We start from the raw sequence: 20,293 nt of genomic DNA on the forward strand, positions 1-20,293 counted from the left end.
GTATTATGTGAATGGGCCGGCACGCAAAGGCAGTGCCTTTAAGGTTTATTGGCGCTCTGTACTTCTCCCTACGTTCGTGTACACAGCGGCGTTTTAAAAAGTCATAAAATGTTACTTTTTGAAACAGATACCGATAATTTCCGATATTACATTTTAAAGCATTTATCGGCCGATAATATCGGACTGCCGATATTATCGGACATCTCTAATTATCAACCGTCTGGAATGGTTTTATGCTGTCTTTAAGTTGAAGTGGGGTGGTAATTGATGCAAAACACGTTTGTTACTGGATACTTTCCAATACATTTCTGCCTTGGAGACTTTGTATGAGTAAGTAATATGCAACTATAGTTAGTTATTTGATACTTGTTTATGTTGACAAATGTATTCTTTCAGAATGCAATATCGTTCAATTAAGTACACTGGCTTGCGTGCTATTGTGTGCTTGGCTGTTGTTTAGCTGCTGGCTCCTCAAAGCTTACAGCATTAGCAAAAAAAAGTCTGCGGGCTATAGAGCGTTTTCTATTCGGGCTCCAGTACTCTTCCGGTAACAGTTAGAGATGCTACCTCAGTAGAAGCATTTAAGTCCCATCTTAAAACTCATTTGTATACTCTAGCCTTTAAATAGACCCTCTTTTTAGACCAGTTGATCTGCAGTCTCTTTTATTCAGATTCGGTGACCACAGATGATGCGCTAGCTGTCCAAAGTCGGGACCCGGGGTGGACCACTCAGCCGTGCATCAGTTGGGGACATCTCAGCGATGCTGACCTGTCTCCACTCAAGATGATGTCCTGCTGGCCCCTCTGTGGACTGGACTCTCACTATTATGTTAGATCCACTATGGACTGGACTCTCACACTATTATGTTAGATCCACTATGGACTGGACTCTCACTATTATGTTAGATCCACTATGGACTGGACTCTCACTATTATGTTAGATCCACTATGGACTGGACTCTCACTATTATGTTAGATCCACTATGGACTGGACTCTCACTATTATGTTAGATCCACTATGGACTGGACTCTCACACTATCATGTTAGATCCACTATGGACTGGACTCTCACTATTATGTTAGATCCACTATGGACTGGACTCTCACACTATTATGTTAGATCCACTATGGACTGGACTCCCACTATTATGTTAGATCCACTATGGACTGGACTCTCACTATTACGTTAGATCCACTATGGACTGGACTTTCACAATATTATGTTAGATCCACTATGGACTGGACTCTCACTATTATGTTAGATCCACTATGGACTGGACTCTCACACTATTATGTTAGATCCACTATGGACTGGACTCTCACACTATTATGTTAGCTCCACTATGGACTGGACTCTCACACTATTATGTTAGATCCACTATGGACTGGACTCACACTATTATGTTAGATCCACTATGGACTGGACTCACACTATTATGTTAGATCCACTATGGACTGGACTCTCACTATTATGTTGGATCCACTATGGACTGGACTCTCACACTATTATGTTAGATCCACTATGGACTGGACTCACACTATTATGTTAGATCCACTATGGACTGGACTCTCACAATATTATGTTAGATCCACTATGGACTGGACTCTCACTATTATGTTAGATCCACTATGGACTGGACTCTCACACCATTATGTTAGATCCACTATGGACTGGACTCTCACTATTATGTTGGATCCACTATGGACTGGACTCTCACACTATTATGTTAGATCCACTATGGACTGGACTCACACTATTATGTTAGATCCACTATGGACTGGACTCTCACAATATTATGTTAGATCCACTATGGACTGGACTCTCACTATTATGTTAGATCCACTATGGACTGGACTCTCACACCATTATGTTAGATCCACTATGGACTGGACTCTCACTATTATGTTAGATCCACTATGGACTGGACTCTCACACTATTATGTTAGATCCACTATGGACTGGACTCTCACTATTATGTTAGATCCACTATGGACTGGACTCTCTCTATTACGTTAGATCCACTATGGACTGGACTTTCACAATATTATGTTAGATCCACTATGGACTGGACTCTCACACTATTATGTTAGATCCACTATGGACTGGACTCTCACAATATTATGTTAGATCCACTATGGACTGGACTCTCACTATTATGTTAGATCCACTATGGACTGGACTCTCACACTATCATGTTAGATCCACTATGGACTGGACTCTCACTATTACGTTAGATCCACTATGGACTGGACTCTCACACTATTATGTTAGATCCACTATGGACTGGACTCTCACTATTATGTTAGATCCACTATGGACTGGACTCTCACACCATTATGTTAGATCCACTATGGACTGGACTCTCACTATTATGTTAGATCCACTATGGACTGGACTCTCACACTATTATGTTAGATCCACTATGGACTGGACTCTCACTATTACGTTAGATCCACTATGGACTGGACTTTCACAATATTATGTTAGATCCACTATGGACTGGACTCTCACTATTATGTTAGATCCACTATGGACTGGACTCTCACACTATTATGTTAGCTCCACTATGGACTGGACTCTCACACTATTATGTTAGCTCCACTATGGACTGGACTCTCACACTATTATGTTAGATCCACTATGGACTGGACTCACACTATTATGTTAGATCCACTATGGACTGGACTCACACTATTATGTTAGATCCACTATGGACTGGACTCTCACAATATTATGTTAGATCCACTATGGACTGGACTCTCACTATTATGTTAGATCCACTATGGACTGGACTCTCACACCATTATGTTAGATCCACTATGGACTGGACTCTCACTATTATGTTAGATCCACTATGGACTGGACTCTCACACTATTATGTTAGATCCACTATGGACTGGACTCTCACTATTATGTTAGATCCACTATGGACTGGACTCTCTCTATTACGTTAGATCCACTATGGACTGGACTTTCACAATATTATGTTAGATCCACTATGGACTGGACTCTCACTATTATGTTAGCTCCACTATGGACTGGACTCTCACACTATCATGTTAGCTCCACTATGGACTGGACTCTCACACTATTATGTTAGCTCCACTATGGACTGGACTCTCACACTATTATGTTAGATCCACTATGGACTGGACTCACACTATTATGTTAGATCCACTATGGACTGGACTCACACTATTATGTTAGATCCACTATGGACTGGACTCTCACTATTATGTTGGATCCACTATGGACTGGACTCTCACACTATTATGTTAGATCCACTATGGACTGGACTCACACTATTATGTTAGATCCACTATGGACTGGACTCTCACAATATTATGTTAGATCCACTATGGACTGGACTCTCACACTATTATGTTAGATCCACTATGGACTGAACTCTCACACTATTATGTTAGATCCACTATGGACTGGACGCTCACTATTATGTTGGATCCACTATGGACTGGACTCTCACACTATTATGTTAGATCCACTATGGACTGGACTCTCACACTATTATGTTAGATCCACTATGGACTGGACTCTCACTATTATGTTAGATCCACTATGGACTGGACTCTCACTATTATGTTAGATCCACTATGGACTGGACTCTCACTATTATGTTAGATCCACTATGGACTGGACTCTCACTATTATGTTAGATCCACTATGGACTGGACTTTCACAATATTATGCTAGACCCACTCCACGTCCATTGGACCGTCTCTCCTAGAGGGGGAGGGGGGTCGCCCACATCTGCGGTCCTCTCCAAGGTTTCTCATTGTCATCCCACTGGGTCGAGTTTTTCCTTGCCCTTATGTGGGATCTAAACCGAGGAAGTCGTCGTGGCTTGTGCAGCCCTTTGAGACACTTGTGATTTAGGGCTATATAAATAAACATTGATTGATTGATTGATTGATGTAGGGACGTAACGCTAATAATAATGATAACTGTGGTAAAGCTCTCGACGGTTAATGTTTAAATAAAAATGACAAAAAAAAATCCGTGATTGACAACTGCACTTTGAGAAACTCTCGGACGGACTGAGGCCAGCTTGTTCGCGTATGTGCTAACATGAATACAAGAGACATTAATATCTTTCCCCACTAAGAAAGGACATTCCACAATCTAAACTCACGCAAACACATTACTGTCTGAGCAACCTACAAGCTGTGCTCTCTTAAAACGGGGCGATCGATCTGTACTCGGCGGAATATGGCACGCAGGTGCGTTCAAGGACCGCTGAACAGAGTAGGACACCACAACGCCTGCCAGAACTCTTTCATCGGAGAAACACAAGAAATACAAAACATGCAAAGTAGTATGGTTTTTTTGGATATTTATTTTAGTTCTCTAAAAAAATTTAAATATTTCAGTGCGTGTATAAGTACTTTTTGAGCATATTCAACAATATCGCTAAAATTGGTCACAATAACCGTAATATGGAGTTTACATATCGTTACATCCCTGCTAACATGTTTACCTTTTGTAGCCGAGTAGTGCGGAACGGAACCCCCGCGATACTCGAGACAACACTGTAATCTGATACTTGTTTTTGTTGCTGATATCGGACCGGAATCCGATATCAGTATCGGATTGGGAAAACCCTATATATTTTAATTTTTAGTATTAACTTTTTCCTGTTATGTTGCTCTTTTTTTCTTGTTGTTTTGTAGTTGTATAATGCAAATAAAAAACAAGCCAGCGACTCCGCTGAGTACCATGAATTGATTAACGTGGACCCCGACTTAAACAAGTTGAAAAACTTATTCGAGTGTTACCATTTAGTGGTCAATTGTACGGAATATGTACTGTGCAATCTACTAATACAAGTTTCAATCAATCAAAAAACATTCTACAAAACCCAAAACCAGTGAAGTTGGCACGTTGTGTAAATGGTAAATAAAAACAAAATACAATGATTTGCTAATCCTTATCAATTTATATTCAATTGAATAGACTGCAAAGACAAGATACTTAAAGTTCCAACAGGTAAACTTTGTTATTTTTTGCAAATATTAGCTCATTTGGAATTTGATGCCTGCAACGTGTTTCAAAAAAGCTGGCACGAGTGGCAAAAAAGACAGAGAAAGTTAAGGTATGCTCATCAAACACTTATTTGGAACATCCCACAGGTGAACAGGCTAATTGGGAACAGGTGGGTGCCATGATTAGGTATAAAAGCAGCTTCCATGAAATGCTCCGTCATTCACAAACAAGGATGGAGCGAGGGTCACCACTTTGTGAACAAATGCGTGACAAAATTGTCGAACAGTTTAAGAACAACATTTATCAACCAGCCATTGCAAGGAATTTAGGGATTTCACCATCTACAGTCGGTAATACCATCAAAAGGTTCAGAGAATCTTGATAAATCACTGCACGTAAGCGATGACATGATGGACCTTCGATCCCCCAGGCGGTACTGCATCAAAAAGCAACATCAGTGTGTAAAGGATATCACCACGTGGGCTCAGGAACACTTCAGAAAACCACTGTCAGTAACTACAGTTCGTTGCTACATCTGTAAGTGCAAGTTAAAACTCTACAATGCAACGCAAAAGCCATTTATTAACAACACCCAGAAACGTGCCGGCTTCGCTGGGCCAGAGCTCATCTAAGATGGACTGATGCAAAGTGGAAAAGTGTTCTGTGGTCTGACGAGTCCACATTCCAAAATGTTTTTGGAAACTGTGGAAGTTGTGTCCTCTGGACCAAAGAGGAAAAGAACCATCCGGATTGTTCTAAGCGCAAAGTCCAAAAGCCAGCATCTGTGATGGTATGGGGGTGTATTAGTGCCCAAAACATGGGTAACTTACACATCTGTGAAGGCGCCATTAATGCTGAAAGGTACATACAGGTTTTGGAGCAACATATGTTGCCATCCAAACAAAGTCTTATTTCAGCAAGACAATGCCAAGCCATGTGTTACATCAACGTGGCTTCATAGTAAAAAAGTGCGGGTACTAGACTGGCCTGCCTGTAGTCCAGACCTGTCTCCTATTGAAAATGTGTGGCGCATTATGAAGCCTAAAATACCACAACGGAGACCCCCGGACTGTTGAACAACTTAAGCTGTACATCAAGCAAGAATGGGAAAGAATTCCACCTGAAAAGTTTAAAAAATTGGTCTCTTCAGTTCCCAAACGTTTACTGAGTGTTGTTAAAAGGAAAGGCCATGTAACACAGTGGTAAAAATGCCCATGTGCCAACTTTTTTGAAACATGTTGCAGTCATCAAATTAAGTTAATATTTGCAAAAAATAACAAAGTTTTCCAGTTGGAATGTTAAATATCTTGTCTATTCAATTGAATATAAGTTGAAAAGGATTTGCACCTTATATTCAACTTAACTGGTTTTGGGTTTTGTAGTTGCACTCAAAAAATGTGATTACTTGATCAGGTGCTTGACCAGCCTTGGAGAGGGAATGAAGGCGGACAGACACGAGGACAACAGGAGCCAACCCCGCTCACAATTCAGCACGTTGGGGTTCCTCCACACCTGCGAGAGGGGGAGCACGGAACGAGATGATGGAACGGCGGGGAGAAAAAAAAGGGATATATTGAAAATATTTATTTTGGGAGGCACCTGGTTGGCGACTTGGGCGAAGATCTCGTCTCGGAGGTCGGGGCGAGCGAGTCCTCTCTGGACGATGTAGTTGCCAAAGAGGTTCTCCTGGGCCCCGTTCAAGTCGGGGTCGCCCATGAAGCGAAGGATCTGACACAAGACACACATGAAATCATTTGCTGGGAAACTGGATTATTGGAATGTTTTTCACCATGTAGAGATCGACCGATTATCGGTGGCGATATTTGGCATTTTGACATGCATCAGTATTTAGTATTTTTAAAAACAAATAATAAGTGAGGTAAATAGTAATAAATATGGCTCTGAATCTTTGGGCGCGACACGATTCGATTCGTTTCGATTCTTGGCCGTAACGAGTCGATTCAGAATCGATTCTTCATTCAAAATCAATACCTTTTTAATGACATTGGATGCCAGTTCATTGATTAGCTACTAGAGATGCGCGGTTTGCGGACACAACCGCGGAGTCCGCGGATTATCTGCGGGTCGGGCGGTTGAAATAAAAAAAAATTAGATTTTATCCGCGGGTCGGGTCGGGCGGTTGAAATAAAAAAAAATTAGATTTTAAATAGATTCAGGCGGGTGGCAGTTAAACCAATTCGGAAATATATATACATAGTTAAATGTTGTTACCCACATACGAAAAACGAGCAGGCACCTGCAGCATGCCACAACAGAAGAAGAAAAAAAAAAAGAGATGGCAACGCCGGCAGCAAACGTGGTACGCGACAAACTAAAAAAGGGAATACTAAAGATCAGGGGGAAAAAAGGCCAGAAAAGTTCAGCGTGGACTCGTTTTTATGAGGTTGTAAATGCTGGCTACGTGATTTGCAAGAGCTGCGACGCTGTTTATGTCTACGACAGTCACAAAACCGGGACATCTAACATAGTGCATCACATTTGTGCAAAACCCCGAACCTCCACAAACACCCTGAGCATGAGCAGTTTCGTCCGCCGTGATCCCAGAAGAGTGCCACAGGATGTTAAAACAAGATAGAACGCAGCTGCCTGCAGCAGTTTGAGTGGCGCGAGCGCGCTTGGAGGTGCGCTCAGCGCGGCTCCAAGATGATTGCGCACTGGTGTGCGTCTGGGCCGTGACAGCGTGGCACGCATTGAATGTCTCTGCTGCATTGGATCAGTCTCCTTTCTTTAACAGGCAAAAGCTTTATAACCTCACTAATGCCTTGCATCGTCTATATTAGATATATAACAATGGGCGGGTGGAGGATGGCGGGCGGGTGCGGTTTTGATTAAATGTTAGTTCGGGTGGATGGCGGATGGTTGACGACTTTTGTGATACGGTTGCGGATGAAATAATTGCCTATCCGCGCATCTCTATTAGCTACATTCCTCCATAAAGTCAATATACAGCTGTGGGGGGGCGTGGCCTGCGGACCTGCAGCGAAGCGGGGTGTGCCAGGACCGGCATCGAAATCAGCGACAGGTGTGTAGATGACCCAGCTGGGAGTGTTTGTCTGATCACCTGTCGCTATGTTAAAGGCAGCAGTCGGGAAGGAGAAGGGAGAGTAGTTGATGGTGGTTGGTGAAGCACGAGCACGAACGAGAGCGAGAGCAAGACAGACGACACTCTGGAGAGAAACCATTCGTGTGCTCGATTGAGGAAAAAGACAACTGCTGGTAGTGATGGGTTGATGAGGCGTCATGAAGCGTTTCGACACATTGCAAAACTGTATTGATACTGTTGTCGATACTGTGTCACTAAATACTGACATCTGCTGGACATTAAAAATCCCTACAGACAACCTATGGACCGACTCAACTGACACTGATTGTATGCCCTAGTACAGGGGTCACCAACCTTTTTGAAACCAAAAACTACTTCTTGGGTACTGATTAATGCGAAGGGCTACCAGTTTGATACACACTTAAATAAATAAATATATTGTCATTTGTAAGTTACACGTAAGTGTGATTTAAACAAGAATAGCTAAATAAATAAATTTATATATATAAAAAAATGGGTATTTCTGTCTGTCATTCCGTCGTACATTTTTTTTTCCTTTTACGGAAGGTTTTTTGTAGAGAATAAATGATGAAAAAAACACTTAATTGAACGGTTTAAAAGAGGAGAAAACACGAAAAAATTTAAAATAAAATTTTGAAACATAGTTTATCTTCAATTTCGACTCTTTAAAATTCAAAATTCAACCGACAAAAAGAAGAGAAAAACTAGCTTATTTGAATCTTTTTGAAAAAATTAAAAAAATAATTTATGGAACATCATTAGTAATTTTTCCTGATTAAGATACATTTTAGAATTTTGATGACATGTTTTAAATAGGTTAAAATCCAATCTGCACTTTGTTAGAATATTTAACAAATTGGACCAAGCTATATTTCTAACAAAGACAAATCAGTATTTCTTCTAGATTTTCCAGAACAAAAATTTTAAAAGAAATTCAAAATACTTTGAAATAAGATTTAAATTTGATTCTACAGATTTTCTAGATTTGCCAGAATAATTTTTTTGAATTTTAATCATAGTAAGTTTGAAGAAATATTTCACAAATATTCTTCGTCGAAAAAACAGAAGCTAAAATATTTATTATTCTTTACAATAAAAAAAATAAAAAATGTTACTTGAACATTGATTTAAATTGTCAGGAAAGAAGAGGAAGACATTTAAAAGGTATATTTGTTTAAAAATCCTAAAATCATTTTTAAGGTTGTATTTTTTCTCTAAAATTGTATTTCTGAAAGTAATAAGAAGCAAAGTAAAAAATAAATGAATTTATTCAAACAAGTGAAGACCCATCCATCCATCCATTTTCTACCGCTTATTCCAAGTGAAGACCAAGTCTTTAAAATATTTTCTTGGATTTTCAAATTCTATTTGAGTTTTGTCTCTTTTAGAATTAAAAATGTCGAGCAAAGCGAGACCAGCTTGCTAGTAAATAAATACAATTTAAAAAATAGAGGCAGCTCACTGGTAAGTGCTGCTCTTTGAGCTATTTTTAGAACAGGCCAGCGGGCGACTGATCTGGTCCTTACGGGCTACCTGGTGACCGCGGGCACCGCGTTGGTGACCCCTGCCCTAGTATATACAATAATATAAACCAAGTCATTGTATTTCATTTAGGATTATTTCATATCTTCATTTAAATAAAAATATTTTTTTATCTTTTTTAGATACAGTCAATAAATAATGTGAACATGTGTCATAACATGGAAATCTAAGAGAACGTGTTGTGGATGATTGTGGACTGGGAATATTTTTAATTGTATTTTTTTTTACACATTTTTATAAAAAAAAAAAAAGTTTTTCCGACGTATTACATTTTAGACGATTTCTCTTCTTAGTTATTATTTCTCCGGCTGTAGAAAAGACACGCTCACAGGGCACAGAGGAGGCGTCAGTGCGACACAGTTCGCGTATCGGTCACGTGACCAAAACAGCTCATGATCGGTCACGTGACTTTCTAAAAGCGGTACGCGCACCGACACAGGGTTTTGCTCTATGAGCTCGAAGCATGCGCCGATGCATCGGGTGTTGCCGGACCCATCACTAACTGCTGGAAAGCACCCCGAAATACTTTGCACTTTTATTGTAAAATAAAACAGCCTGGCATGTCAGTAATTGGTGGTCCGAAGAACCCGGAGGTGCAAGACCTCCACAACAGCTCTGATCAATTTCGATATTACTTAAAAGAAAACGTTTTTTTGTTTATTAAAATTATTCCCAAATATATATTAACACAAATACAAATAAGGCAACAGGAGAAGTATCGCACATTTCTCTTTTCTAAATTAAATCTGCGCAGCTTTAAGGGCATCAGGGTCCGTGTACCTTCTGTTCATTCTATTTCCAATTCTTAAACACAAATATAAAAATAAAATCAGGGACGTTTTTAAATTTTTATTATATATGGCAAATTTTAAAAGAAATAAAAAAAGGTTAATTTTCATAAAAAATATTGCCATAAATTTGGATGTTGTGCTGTTTTCCTTTCATGGATTTTTATTTTTCCAGATAAACACAAAAATCGAATATACGTTCATCCAAAATGCAAAATTGCGTGCTTATCTGTGTGATGACAAATAGAACAGGAAGCTGTATTTTAGCTTTTTCTTTGCGTTTAGCATGTTTTTAGCGCAACATTAACATCCTTGTTCAGCAGGTGTCCTATTTTTGTTTTAAAAAAGTCTCATTAAATAGTTGTCCAACTTTTGTTTCAGAAATTAAAATAGAAAAAATGGTCTGAAATTAGTTTTTTGCATTTAAGAATTTGAAATAGAATGAATGGAAGGTAGCATAACGGTAGATACACGGCCCCAATCGGTCCGTGTATCTACCGTTATGCTAAAAACATGCTAAACGTAAAGGAAAAGCTAAAATACTGCTTCTGGTTCAATTTGTCATCACACAGATAAGCACGCATTTTTGCATTTTGGATGAACTTTTTTTCAATTTTTGTGTTTATCTGGAAAATTAAAATCCATAAAAGGAAAACAGCACAAATCCAATTTTATGGCAATATTTAAATGTAAATCAACCCTTTTTTGTTTGTATTAAAATCTGCCATATATAACAACAATTGAAAAAACGGCACTTATCTTATTTTTTGATTTGTTTCAGAATTGGAAATAGAATGAATGGAAGGTACACGACCCAGCATCTACATCAAAAGTAGGATTTGCCTGGGTGGACAGAACAAAACAAATGAATACAAAAATAAATAAATCGATTTTTGTTTCTTTTAAATACATTAAGAATCGTTACAAATAAGAATCGTGACTCATTTGAAAATCGATTTTTTTTTTTACACCCCGAGTAAAAACCAGTGTTCAAACACCAGCCTTTTTTGAGAAAACGTCCCTTTTTAGGAATGAAAAAATATGCTTTGATGTCTGACAGGGCATTTATGACAGTTCTTGTGAGAATTCTGCCCAGCTGCATCTCACCGAGATGCTCGCACAGCCACACCGACCCCCTTTTAATGTCGCAGTAGGTCTCCTGGAGTACCCGTCAAAATTTCTTTTTTTTTATAATGATAAATAAATGATAAATGGGTTATACTTGTATAGCGCTTTTCTACCTTCAAGGTACTCAAAGCGCTTTGACAGTATTTCCACATTCACACACACATTCACACACTGATGGCGGGAGCTGCCATGCAAGGCGCTAACCAGCAGCCATCAGGAGCAAGGGGTGAAGTGTCTTGCCCAAGGACACAACGGACGTGACTAGGATGGTAAAAGGTGGGGATTGAACCCCAGTAACCAGCAACCCTCCAATTGCTGGCACGGCCACTCTACCAACCACGTATCATAAATTATAAATGTCTGTGATGATAATGTCTAAATACTGCTATGTTGTTGATATTATTCATTCTTGTTTGACTACTTTTGGATTGTTTTGTGTCTTGTTTGTGTGTCCTCTCAATTGTTCTGTTGATTGCTATTCTGAATGTTGCTGGGCTTTGGTTTTGGAATTGGAATTGTATCATTATGGTATTATTGTGTATTATTTTGTTGGATTGATTAATTTAAAAAAAACGAAAAAAAAGCAAACAAACAACTTAAAGCCTCCCCTAGATGTTTATTGATGTATACTAGTCATGTTTAGCTAACTTTAAAGGGGAACATTATCACAATTTCAGAAGGGTTAAAACCATTAAAAATCAGTTCCCAGTGGCTTATTTTATTTTTCGAAGTTTTTTTCAAATTTTTACCCATCACGCAATATCCCTAAAAAAAGCTTCAAAGTGCCTGATTTTAACCATCGTTAAAATCCAGCGTCCATTTTCCTGTGACGTCACATAATGATGCCAACACAAACAAACATGGCGCATAGAACAGCAAGCTATAGCGACATTAGCTCGGATTCAGACTCGGATTTCAGCGGCTTAAGCGATTCAACAGATTACGCATGTATTGAAACGGATGGTTGTAGTGTGGAAGCAGGTAGCGAAAACGAAATTGAAGAAGAAACTGAAACTATTGAGCCATATCGGTTTGAACCGTATGCAAGCGAAAACGACGAAAACGACACGACAGCCAGCGACACGGGAGAAAGCGAGGACGAATTCGGCGATCGCCTTCTAACCAACGATTGGTATGTGTTTGTTTGGCATTAAAGGAAACTAACAACTATGAACTAGGTTTACAGCATATGAAATACATTTGGCAACAATATGCACTTTGAGAGTGCAGACAGCCCAATTTTCATCAATTAATATATTCTGTAGACATACCCTCATCCGCTCTCTTTTCCTGAAAGCTGATTTGTCCAGTTTTGGAGTTGATGTCAGCAGGCCAGGGAAGCTAGGGTCGATATTCTTCTCTTGATCATCTTTGGTGGCATAAGGGACGGTGTGAGCCAAGACATCCAGGGGGTTTAGCTCGCTCGTCTGCGGGAACAAACTGCCGCCATTGCTTGCTGTGCTACTGAGGTCCTTTGTCCCTGATTTGCTCACACACTCCGGCAGATTCAATGGGGGTCTGGCGGCAGATTTCTTTGACTTTATCGTTGGAAATACATCTGCTTTGAGTGTCGCAGGATATCCACACATTCTTGCCATCTCTGTCGTAGCATAGCTTTCGTCGGTAAAGTGTGCGGAACAAACGTCCAATTTCTTGCCACTTTCGCATCTTTGGGCCACTGGTGCAACTTGAATCCGTCCCTGTTCGTGTTGTTACACCCTCCAACAACACACCGACGAGGCATGATGTCTCCAAGGTACGGAAAACAGTCGAAAAAATGGAAAATAACAGAGCTGATGTGACTCGGTGTTTGAGAAAATGGCGGATTGCTTCCCGATGTGACGTCACAACGTGACGTCATCGCTCTGAGAGCGAATATTAGAAAGGCGTTTAATTCGCCAAAATTCACCCATTTAGAGTTCGGAAATCGGTTAAAAAAATATATGGTCTTTTTTCTGCAACATCAAGGTATATATTGACGCTTACATAGGTCTGGTGATAATGTTCCCCTTTAACTGCAAATGAATGTCAGCTCCAAATATCGGTTATCGGCCTCCTCTACTACTAATAATCTGTATCGGCCCTGTCATGTGTTGTGTGTATAAATGCTGTCTGTGTGTATTGTAAATAAGGGCTACCAGCACAAAAACGTTGAGCGATCCTTGCTGAAGCTCCTGGTCCAATCGGGTCAGGGAGTTCTCCAGTGGGGCTGTCAGCATCCCAAACAACGGCTCCTAAAAACACACACAGTTTGAGAGCCCACACTTAAACACCACTGAGTGGGTAGAGTGTGCGCACCCTAAATATGGTGCGGATGTAATGAGTCATGAGGTAGTTGTTGATGTCCAGGGGCAAGGTCAACTGGGGGTCGACCTGAACCTTTGGAGCCTGGACGAGTGCCAAGCAGTCCGAGTGCAGTTCGGCTCCACCTGTAAACACACACACACACACACACACACACACGCACGCACGCACACGCAGAAACAGCGGCAACAAGGGCGTATTTATAACGGCACTGAAGGACTGGCCAGTCCGCCGCACATGTGCGCACCTGAAGCCGCCTGCAGCAGCGCGGCCAGCTGGGCAGGGATAGGCAGCGTGGTCACATTCACCACTTCTCTATTGATGCGGTCCTGCACACACACACACGCGCACACACACACACACATGCACACATGCACACACACACACACATTTGTAGGCACGCGCTCGTGTTTTAACATGTGACCTCCCCCTTCCTCCTCTTCACCCTCACTCACCTCCTCAGCCTTCCTCGCAGGATCCACCACCGTCTGGCAAAAAAGACAACGCAATCACATTTCCTGTTTACTAAAAAAAAAACGATTCACATCCGAATCGCGATTCTTAGTCATCTCGATTCTAAATCTATTCATATTTTTGAAATGTCAATTTAAAAAAAAATGTGTGCATGTATGTATGTAAATATATACAGTATATAGAGTAAAAATATGTACGTATATATATATATATATATATATATGCACACACATACAGTATATACAGTATATACATAGATATGTAATTGTATATTATATATATATATATATATACACACACATTTATACAAATATACATACATATATACTGTACATCCATCCATCTATTTCCTACCGCTTGTCCCGTTCGGGGTCACGGGGGTGCTGGAGCCTATCTCAGCTGCATTCGGGCAGAAGGCGGGGTAACCCTGGACAAGTCTGTACATACACACATACATATATACATATATATATATATATATATATATATATATATATATATATATATATATATATATATATACACACACACATATACACACCCATACATACATATATATATATATATATATATATATATATATATATATATATATATATATATATATATATATATATATATATATACATATATATATACATATATGCACATATACACATCTCACCCTGTTTCTTATCTGCAGGTACGCACATATTTGTTACCTCTAGTGTCAGAATAATTGTATCTAAGTTATCACAAAACTTTGTGTTTCAATGAGTTCCCTGGCGAGCAGACAAAAGCTGTCTTTAATCCTACCAAGAAGAAGGCTTGTAAAACACCACTGTGTAGGATGGGAAGCAACATGAAGGTGTTCTGTTTCTTTCATGTATTGTAATCAACAGAAAGATATTGTCTTGACCCGAGAACTACAAAGCGAAGAGGAAGCAGGACCCGACTCCCCTCCAGGGACCTTTTCTGTGAACTGTTTTACGACCTTTTCTTTGAACTGTTGTAATCAAAGGCGATGGCTGTTTACGACCCCCGTCCCTTAGAAACAGCTGTTGCCATGTAATCAGGGAAAGTCCAAATAAAAGAGGAGGCGTACAATCCTTCGCCAGAGCGTGGTGGAGACTGTGCAAGAGTACAGTCCAGACGTCTCTCCTCAATTGAGCCAAATGTAATTCTTTCTCTGTTTAATTCCTTGCTTCTTGTCTTGTTTAATAGATGTCATCAGTGTTTGAACCTGTCATCTAGTTTTAACGGTTAGGATGTGCGCAAAGTTAACTTTCAGTTTTGATCTCCGCCGAGGCGAGGCAGCAAGATGGATAAAAGCATATGTGGAGAGTGCTCTGGACTTTAGATGGCTCGTATTGTTTTATTGACTACTTTTTGTAGAATAAATTATTCATCTTCAATTTAAGTCACTTAAAATAATCTGGGAGGACTCTTCGGTGTAAAAAAAAGAGAGGATCCCACACTGGAAAAAGTCCCAATTTCGGCAAGTATAAATGTGAAATTTCTGGTCAAAACATCCAAACAAAGTTGATACAAGTCACAATCCCCTGAGTAGTCATTTTTTTCAGTGAGACATGAGAACTTTCTGAGGAAGAAAACACCACAAGTTGGTTCTGAGACACAAAACTTCACAATACTAGCAAGAATAGCTAATAATAAGTTTTAATTGCTAATTTCAAGATCTTTTTTAAGTTTTTAAAGCTTTTATCTGTGAAGGCTTATCCATACTAGTGGAGGTTTTAGCTCTAACGTGTGTCAATCAAATAGTCAGGGTTAGGGATGGGTACCGTTCACATTTCACATTGACCGCACCAATTCCCGTTACCGAGGGATCAATGCCGGTACTCAATAGCACCAAGTTTCGGTACTTTTGTGTGGGTTAAAAGATCTTAATTTATTCTTTTTTTTAATAATAAAATCTTTTTTTTATTTTTTTATTGCAACATTTAACAATGAGCTGATTATGATAACTTCTCTCCAGTTGTTACAGTCTCAATTACAGTTGCAAGTCTAAGACGTTAGATGGCAGTAATGTTAGGGATGGTGTGTTGGCTAGTCGGTTCAGTCTTTGCTGAATCTCGTCTTTTGTTGCGCCCTAAAAAGTGTTAATACTGTAAGCTGTTTGATTATAACGTGCATCTCAGTTGTAGTTTTTTTTCAATAACAGATTTGGAAGTGTTGAAATCGTCGTGTATAATCGCAAATGCTAATCAGTACACTGCAAAAAGTCAGTGTTCAAAAACAAGAAAAACAAAAACAAAAATTAGGGGTATTTTAATTGAACTAAGCAAAATTATCTGCCAACAGAACAAGAAAATTTGGCTTGTCAAGACTTTCCAAAACAAGTAAAATTAGCTAACCTCAATGAACCCAAAAATACGTTAAAATAAGTATATTCTCACTAATAACAAGTGCCCTTTTCTTGGTAGAAAAAAAACTAGACCTTTTTGCTCGATATGTTGAAAAATATTCTTAAATTAAGTAAATGTTAGTGCCATTATCTTGACATAATGATATGTGCTCGGCATCATGATTTTTTTGTTTCATGCTTGAAGTAAAACATTATTACTTTAAAAAAGTAGTTTTATACTTGTGAGTATTAATGACACAGCTTTGCAACAGTTGATATTCTAGTTTCAAGCATGTTTTACTCAATATAGGTCATAAAATCTCAGTTACAAGCTGTAATATCTTACTGAGATAATTTAGGACCAAAACCCTTAAAACAAGTAAAACACTCTAACATAAAATCTGCTTAGTGAGAAGAATTATCTTATCAGACAGAAAATAAGCAAATATCACCCTTATTTGAGATATTTAATCTTACTTAGATTTCAGTTTTTGCAGGGTAGCATGTCAATAGCAAAGCCAATGTATATTAGCATCGAGCTAAAACATTTTTTTTTACTTTTTTTACGTTTTTTGTGAGTTAATTATTTTGTTAGCATTGAAAATTGCAACATTACCTAGAGGTAGTTTGGCTGCTGAAGTGATCGCCGACCGTGCGTGACGTTACGTGCAACTCAGGTTCCCAAACGCGGCACCGTTGAATTTTACGTGAATCGGTGCCTGGTAGGACCAGCGCGGTGTGGTCGGCGCCAAATAACGTACCGGGTTGGGTACCCATCCCCTTTTTCGTGGTGCACATTTAGCACGCATACACATACATACCCGCATGTAACGCTGCCGGTTGACAATGAGCCGCACGATGGAGCGCAGCCTGATCAAGTATTTCCTCCTCATAGAAAACTTTCTCCTGTTTGCAAATAAAGACAAGAAGTCACGTCACAAACTCTTCACATGTCTAATATCTGGACATCTTTATGTGCTCGACGCCTCAATCATTGGTATGTTTTCATCTACAAAACCATTCTGGGTATCACTCCATCTTATCTGTCTTGCCTTTTAACAAAGAAACAAGGAAGTCACAATCTTCGTTCAATGGATGTTCTGCAATTTGTTGTCCCCAAAGTAAGAACTGAACTGGGCAAGAAAGCATTTAGGTTTTCAGCACCGAAGGCTTGGAATAACCTACAATCGAACATTAAACTTCAAACCCTAGTTACGCTGAATGAGTTTAAAGCTTCTGTGAAAGGACTGCAGTCTACCTTGTCTGTATGCACATGTGTCATGTGAGCAAGTTTTAATCTTGTAAATGTGATGTTTTATGTATTTGTTTACTGTTTTTAATGTAACCTTGCTGCTGCCCTCTTGGCCAGGTCTCCCTTGGAAAAGAGATCTTTGATCTCAATGGGATTTTACCTGGTTAAATAAAGGCTAATAATAATAATAATATCACAAAATCTAACCCTCATGATTCAGAAAGCCTTTTAATATTTGTCAAAGGGACAAGCGGGATCACGTTGTGCGTCACAATGTCACAGTTGGAATTAACCTTTTTCCCCCAATGAACCGCAGCTCCACACTGCCGGCGGCACTCGTGCACGCTACCACCACCGTGCTTGACGGTACTGCAGGCAAGACACTTGTGATCACTTGTCTTGGCAGATATTTGGACAACAACGGTCGTGTCTTGACTCATTTTTAAGAGATGTCCGATAATGGCTTTTTTTGCTGATATCCGAAATTGTCCAACTCTTAATTACCGATTCCGATATCAACCGATACCGATATATACAATCGTGGAATTAACACATTATTATGCCTCATTTTGTTGTGATGCCCCGCTGGATACATTAAACAATGTAACAAGGTTTTCCAAAATAAATCAACTCAAGTTACGGAAAAAAATGCCAACATGGCACTGCCATATTTATTGTAGCGTCCTGGAAGAGTTAGTGCTGCAAGGGGTTCTGGGTATTTGTTCTGTTGTGTTTATGTTGTGTTACGGTGCGGATGTTCTCCCGAAATGTGTTTGTCATTCTTGTTTGGTGTGGGTTCACAGTGTGGCGCATATTTGTAACAGTGTTAAAGTTGTTTATACGGCCACCCTCAGTGTGACCTGTATGGCTGTTGGCCAAGTATGGGTTGCATTCACTTGTGTGTGTGAAAAGCCATAGATATTATGTGATTGGGCCGGCACGCAAAGGCAGTGCCTTTACGGTTTATTGGCGCTCTGTACTTCTCCCTACGTCCGTGTACACAGCAGCATTTTAAAAAGTCATACATTTTACTTTTTGAAACAGATACCGATAATTTCCAATATTACATTTTAAAGCATATATCGGCCGATAATATCGGCAGCCCGATATTATCGGACATCTCTACTCATTTTTATCCAAGTAAGCTGTACACTGACTACTCTAAATTATATCTGCATTCACACTTGGGAGATGCTGCATGTATTAGGGCCTGATATAGTAAAAGTTTACGCATATTTAAACACGCGCAAACTGAATATGGAGAATATATCATGTGATTTATAAGTCTGAAAGTGTTTGTAGCCGCTGTTTGTGTGTCTGCATTTAGCATGTTCAAAAGTTGATGGCAAACTGGCACAGGTAAGCACAAATGGCCGTCAAGAAAGAGGCGATTGGTGCAACGACAGACCAGAGAATCCTCATACTGGACATCTTGTTTATCCAGCAATTACATTTTCTAGCTGCTGGGTGACTTCAGGGCTGATTTGGGGCTAGCACACACCAAAACAATTTAAAACATTTTATTTTTTAATTTGCCTCCTTTTTTTGTTATGCAAAAACTTCTTGCAACATGCATTTTATTTTTTTTATGCGTCTGGATCCTTCCAGCGCTCCGTCGCAGTTATCGCCGGTGTTTTTGTCGTACGCCACCATCTCCCAGTCCTGAGTGCACCTTCGGCGTGCTAAAAAGTGGGTTTTGTTGTCGAGATGCCACTGGAGGAACGCTTCGAATTAGGGATGGGTGGCGTTCACATTTGAACCGACACGCAAACAATTCCCCGTACCAATAAAGCGGCTTGAAGATGATCTGTAAAACATCATCTATGCAACATTTTGACCAATGAACCACCATTACATGTTATGTGAAACCGGTGTTTTTCAACCTTTTTTGAGCCAAGGCACATTTTTTTGCGTTGGAAAAATGCGGAGGCACACCACCAGCAGAAATCATTCAAAAACAAAACTCAGTTTACAGTAAAAAGTTGTTGCAATTGTTGGATATGAATTTAAAGCATAACCAAGCATGCATCACTATAGCTCTTGTCTCAAAGTAGGTGTACTGTCACATCACACCCTGACTTATTTGGAGTTGTTTGCTGTTTTCCTGTGTGTAGTGTTTAAGTTCTTGTCTTGCGCTCCTATTTAAATGGATTTTTCTCTTTTTTTTGGCATTTTACTGTAGCAGTTTCATGTCTTTCTTTGAGCGATATTTCTACTTTGTTTTAGCAATCAAGAATATTTCAGTTGTTTTTATCCTTCTTTGTGGGAACATTGTTGATTGTCATGTCATGTTCGGATGTACTTTGTGGACGCCGTCTTTGCTCTGCAGTAAGTCTTTGCTGTCGTCCAGCATTCTCTTTTTGTTTACTTCGTA

The 20,293-nt window shown here is 39.6% G+C and overlaps 1 protein-coding gene across 1 annotated transcript in view; it reads right to left on the minus strand.

Moving 5' to 3' along the window:
• Positions 1-20,293, minus strand: part of myo15ab (myosin XVAb) — a 136,940-nt gene that overhangs the window by 76,758 nt on the left and 39,889 nt on the right. Inside the window, exons 29-35 of the mRNA XM_061984205.1 lie at positions 17,489-17,573; positions 14,281-14,337; positions 14,097-14,175; positions 13,844-13,974; positions 13,684-13,779; positions 6,602-6,730; positions 6,408-6,514 (exon numbers count right to left, since the gene is read on the minus strand). Coding sequence (XP_061840189.1) covers positions 6,408-6,514; positions 6,602-6,730; positions 13,684-13,779; positions 13,844-13,974; positions 14,097-14,175; positions 14,281-14,337; positions 17,489-17,573 — 684 coding nt within the window. The remainder of the gene's footprint in view (positions 1-6,407; positions 6,515-6,601; positions 6,731-13,683; positions 13,780-13,843; positions 13,975-14,096; positions 14,176-14,280; positions 14,338-17,488; positions 17,574-20,293) is intronic.

The sequence above is a fragment of the Nerophis lumbriciformis genome, linkage group LG25, assembly GCF_033978685.3.
Source record: "Nerophis lumbriciformis linkage group LG25, RoL_Nlum_v2.1, whole genome shotgun sequence".
In the NCBI taxonomy this organism is placed as follows: Eukaryota; Metazoa; Chordata; class Actinopteri; order Syngnathiformes; family Syngnathidae; genus Nerophis; species Nerophis lumbriciformis.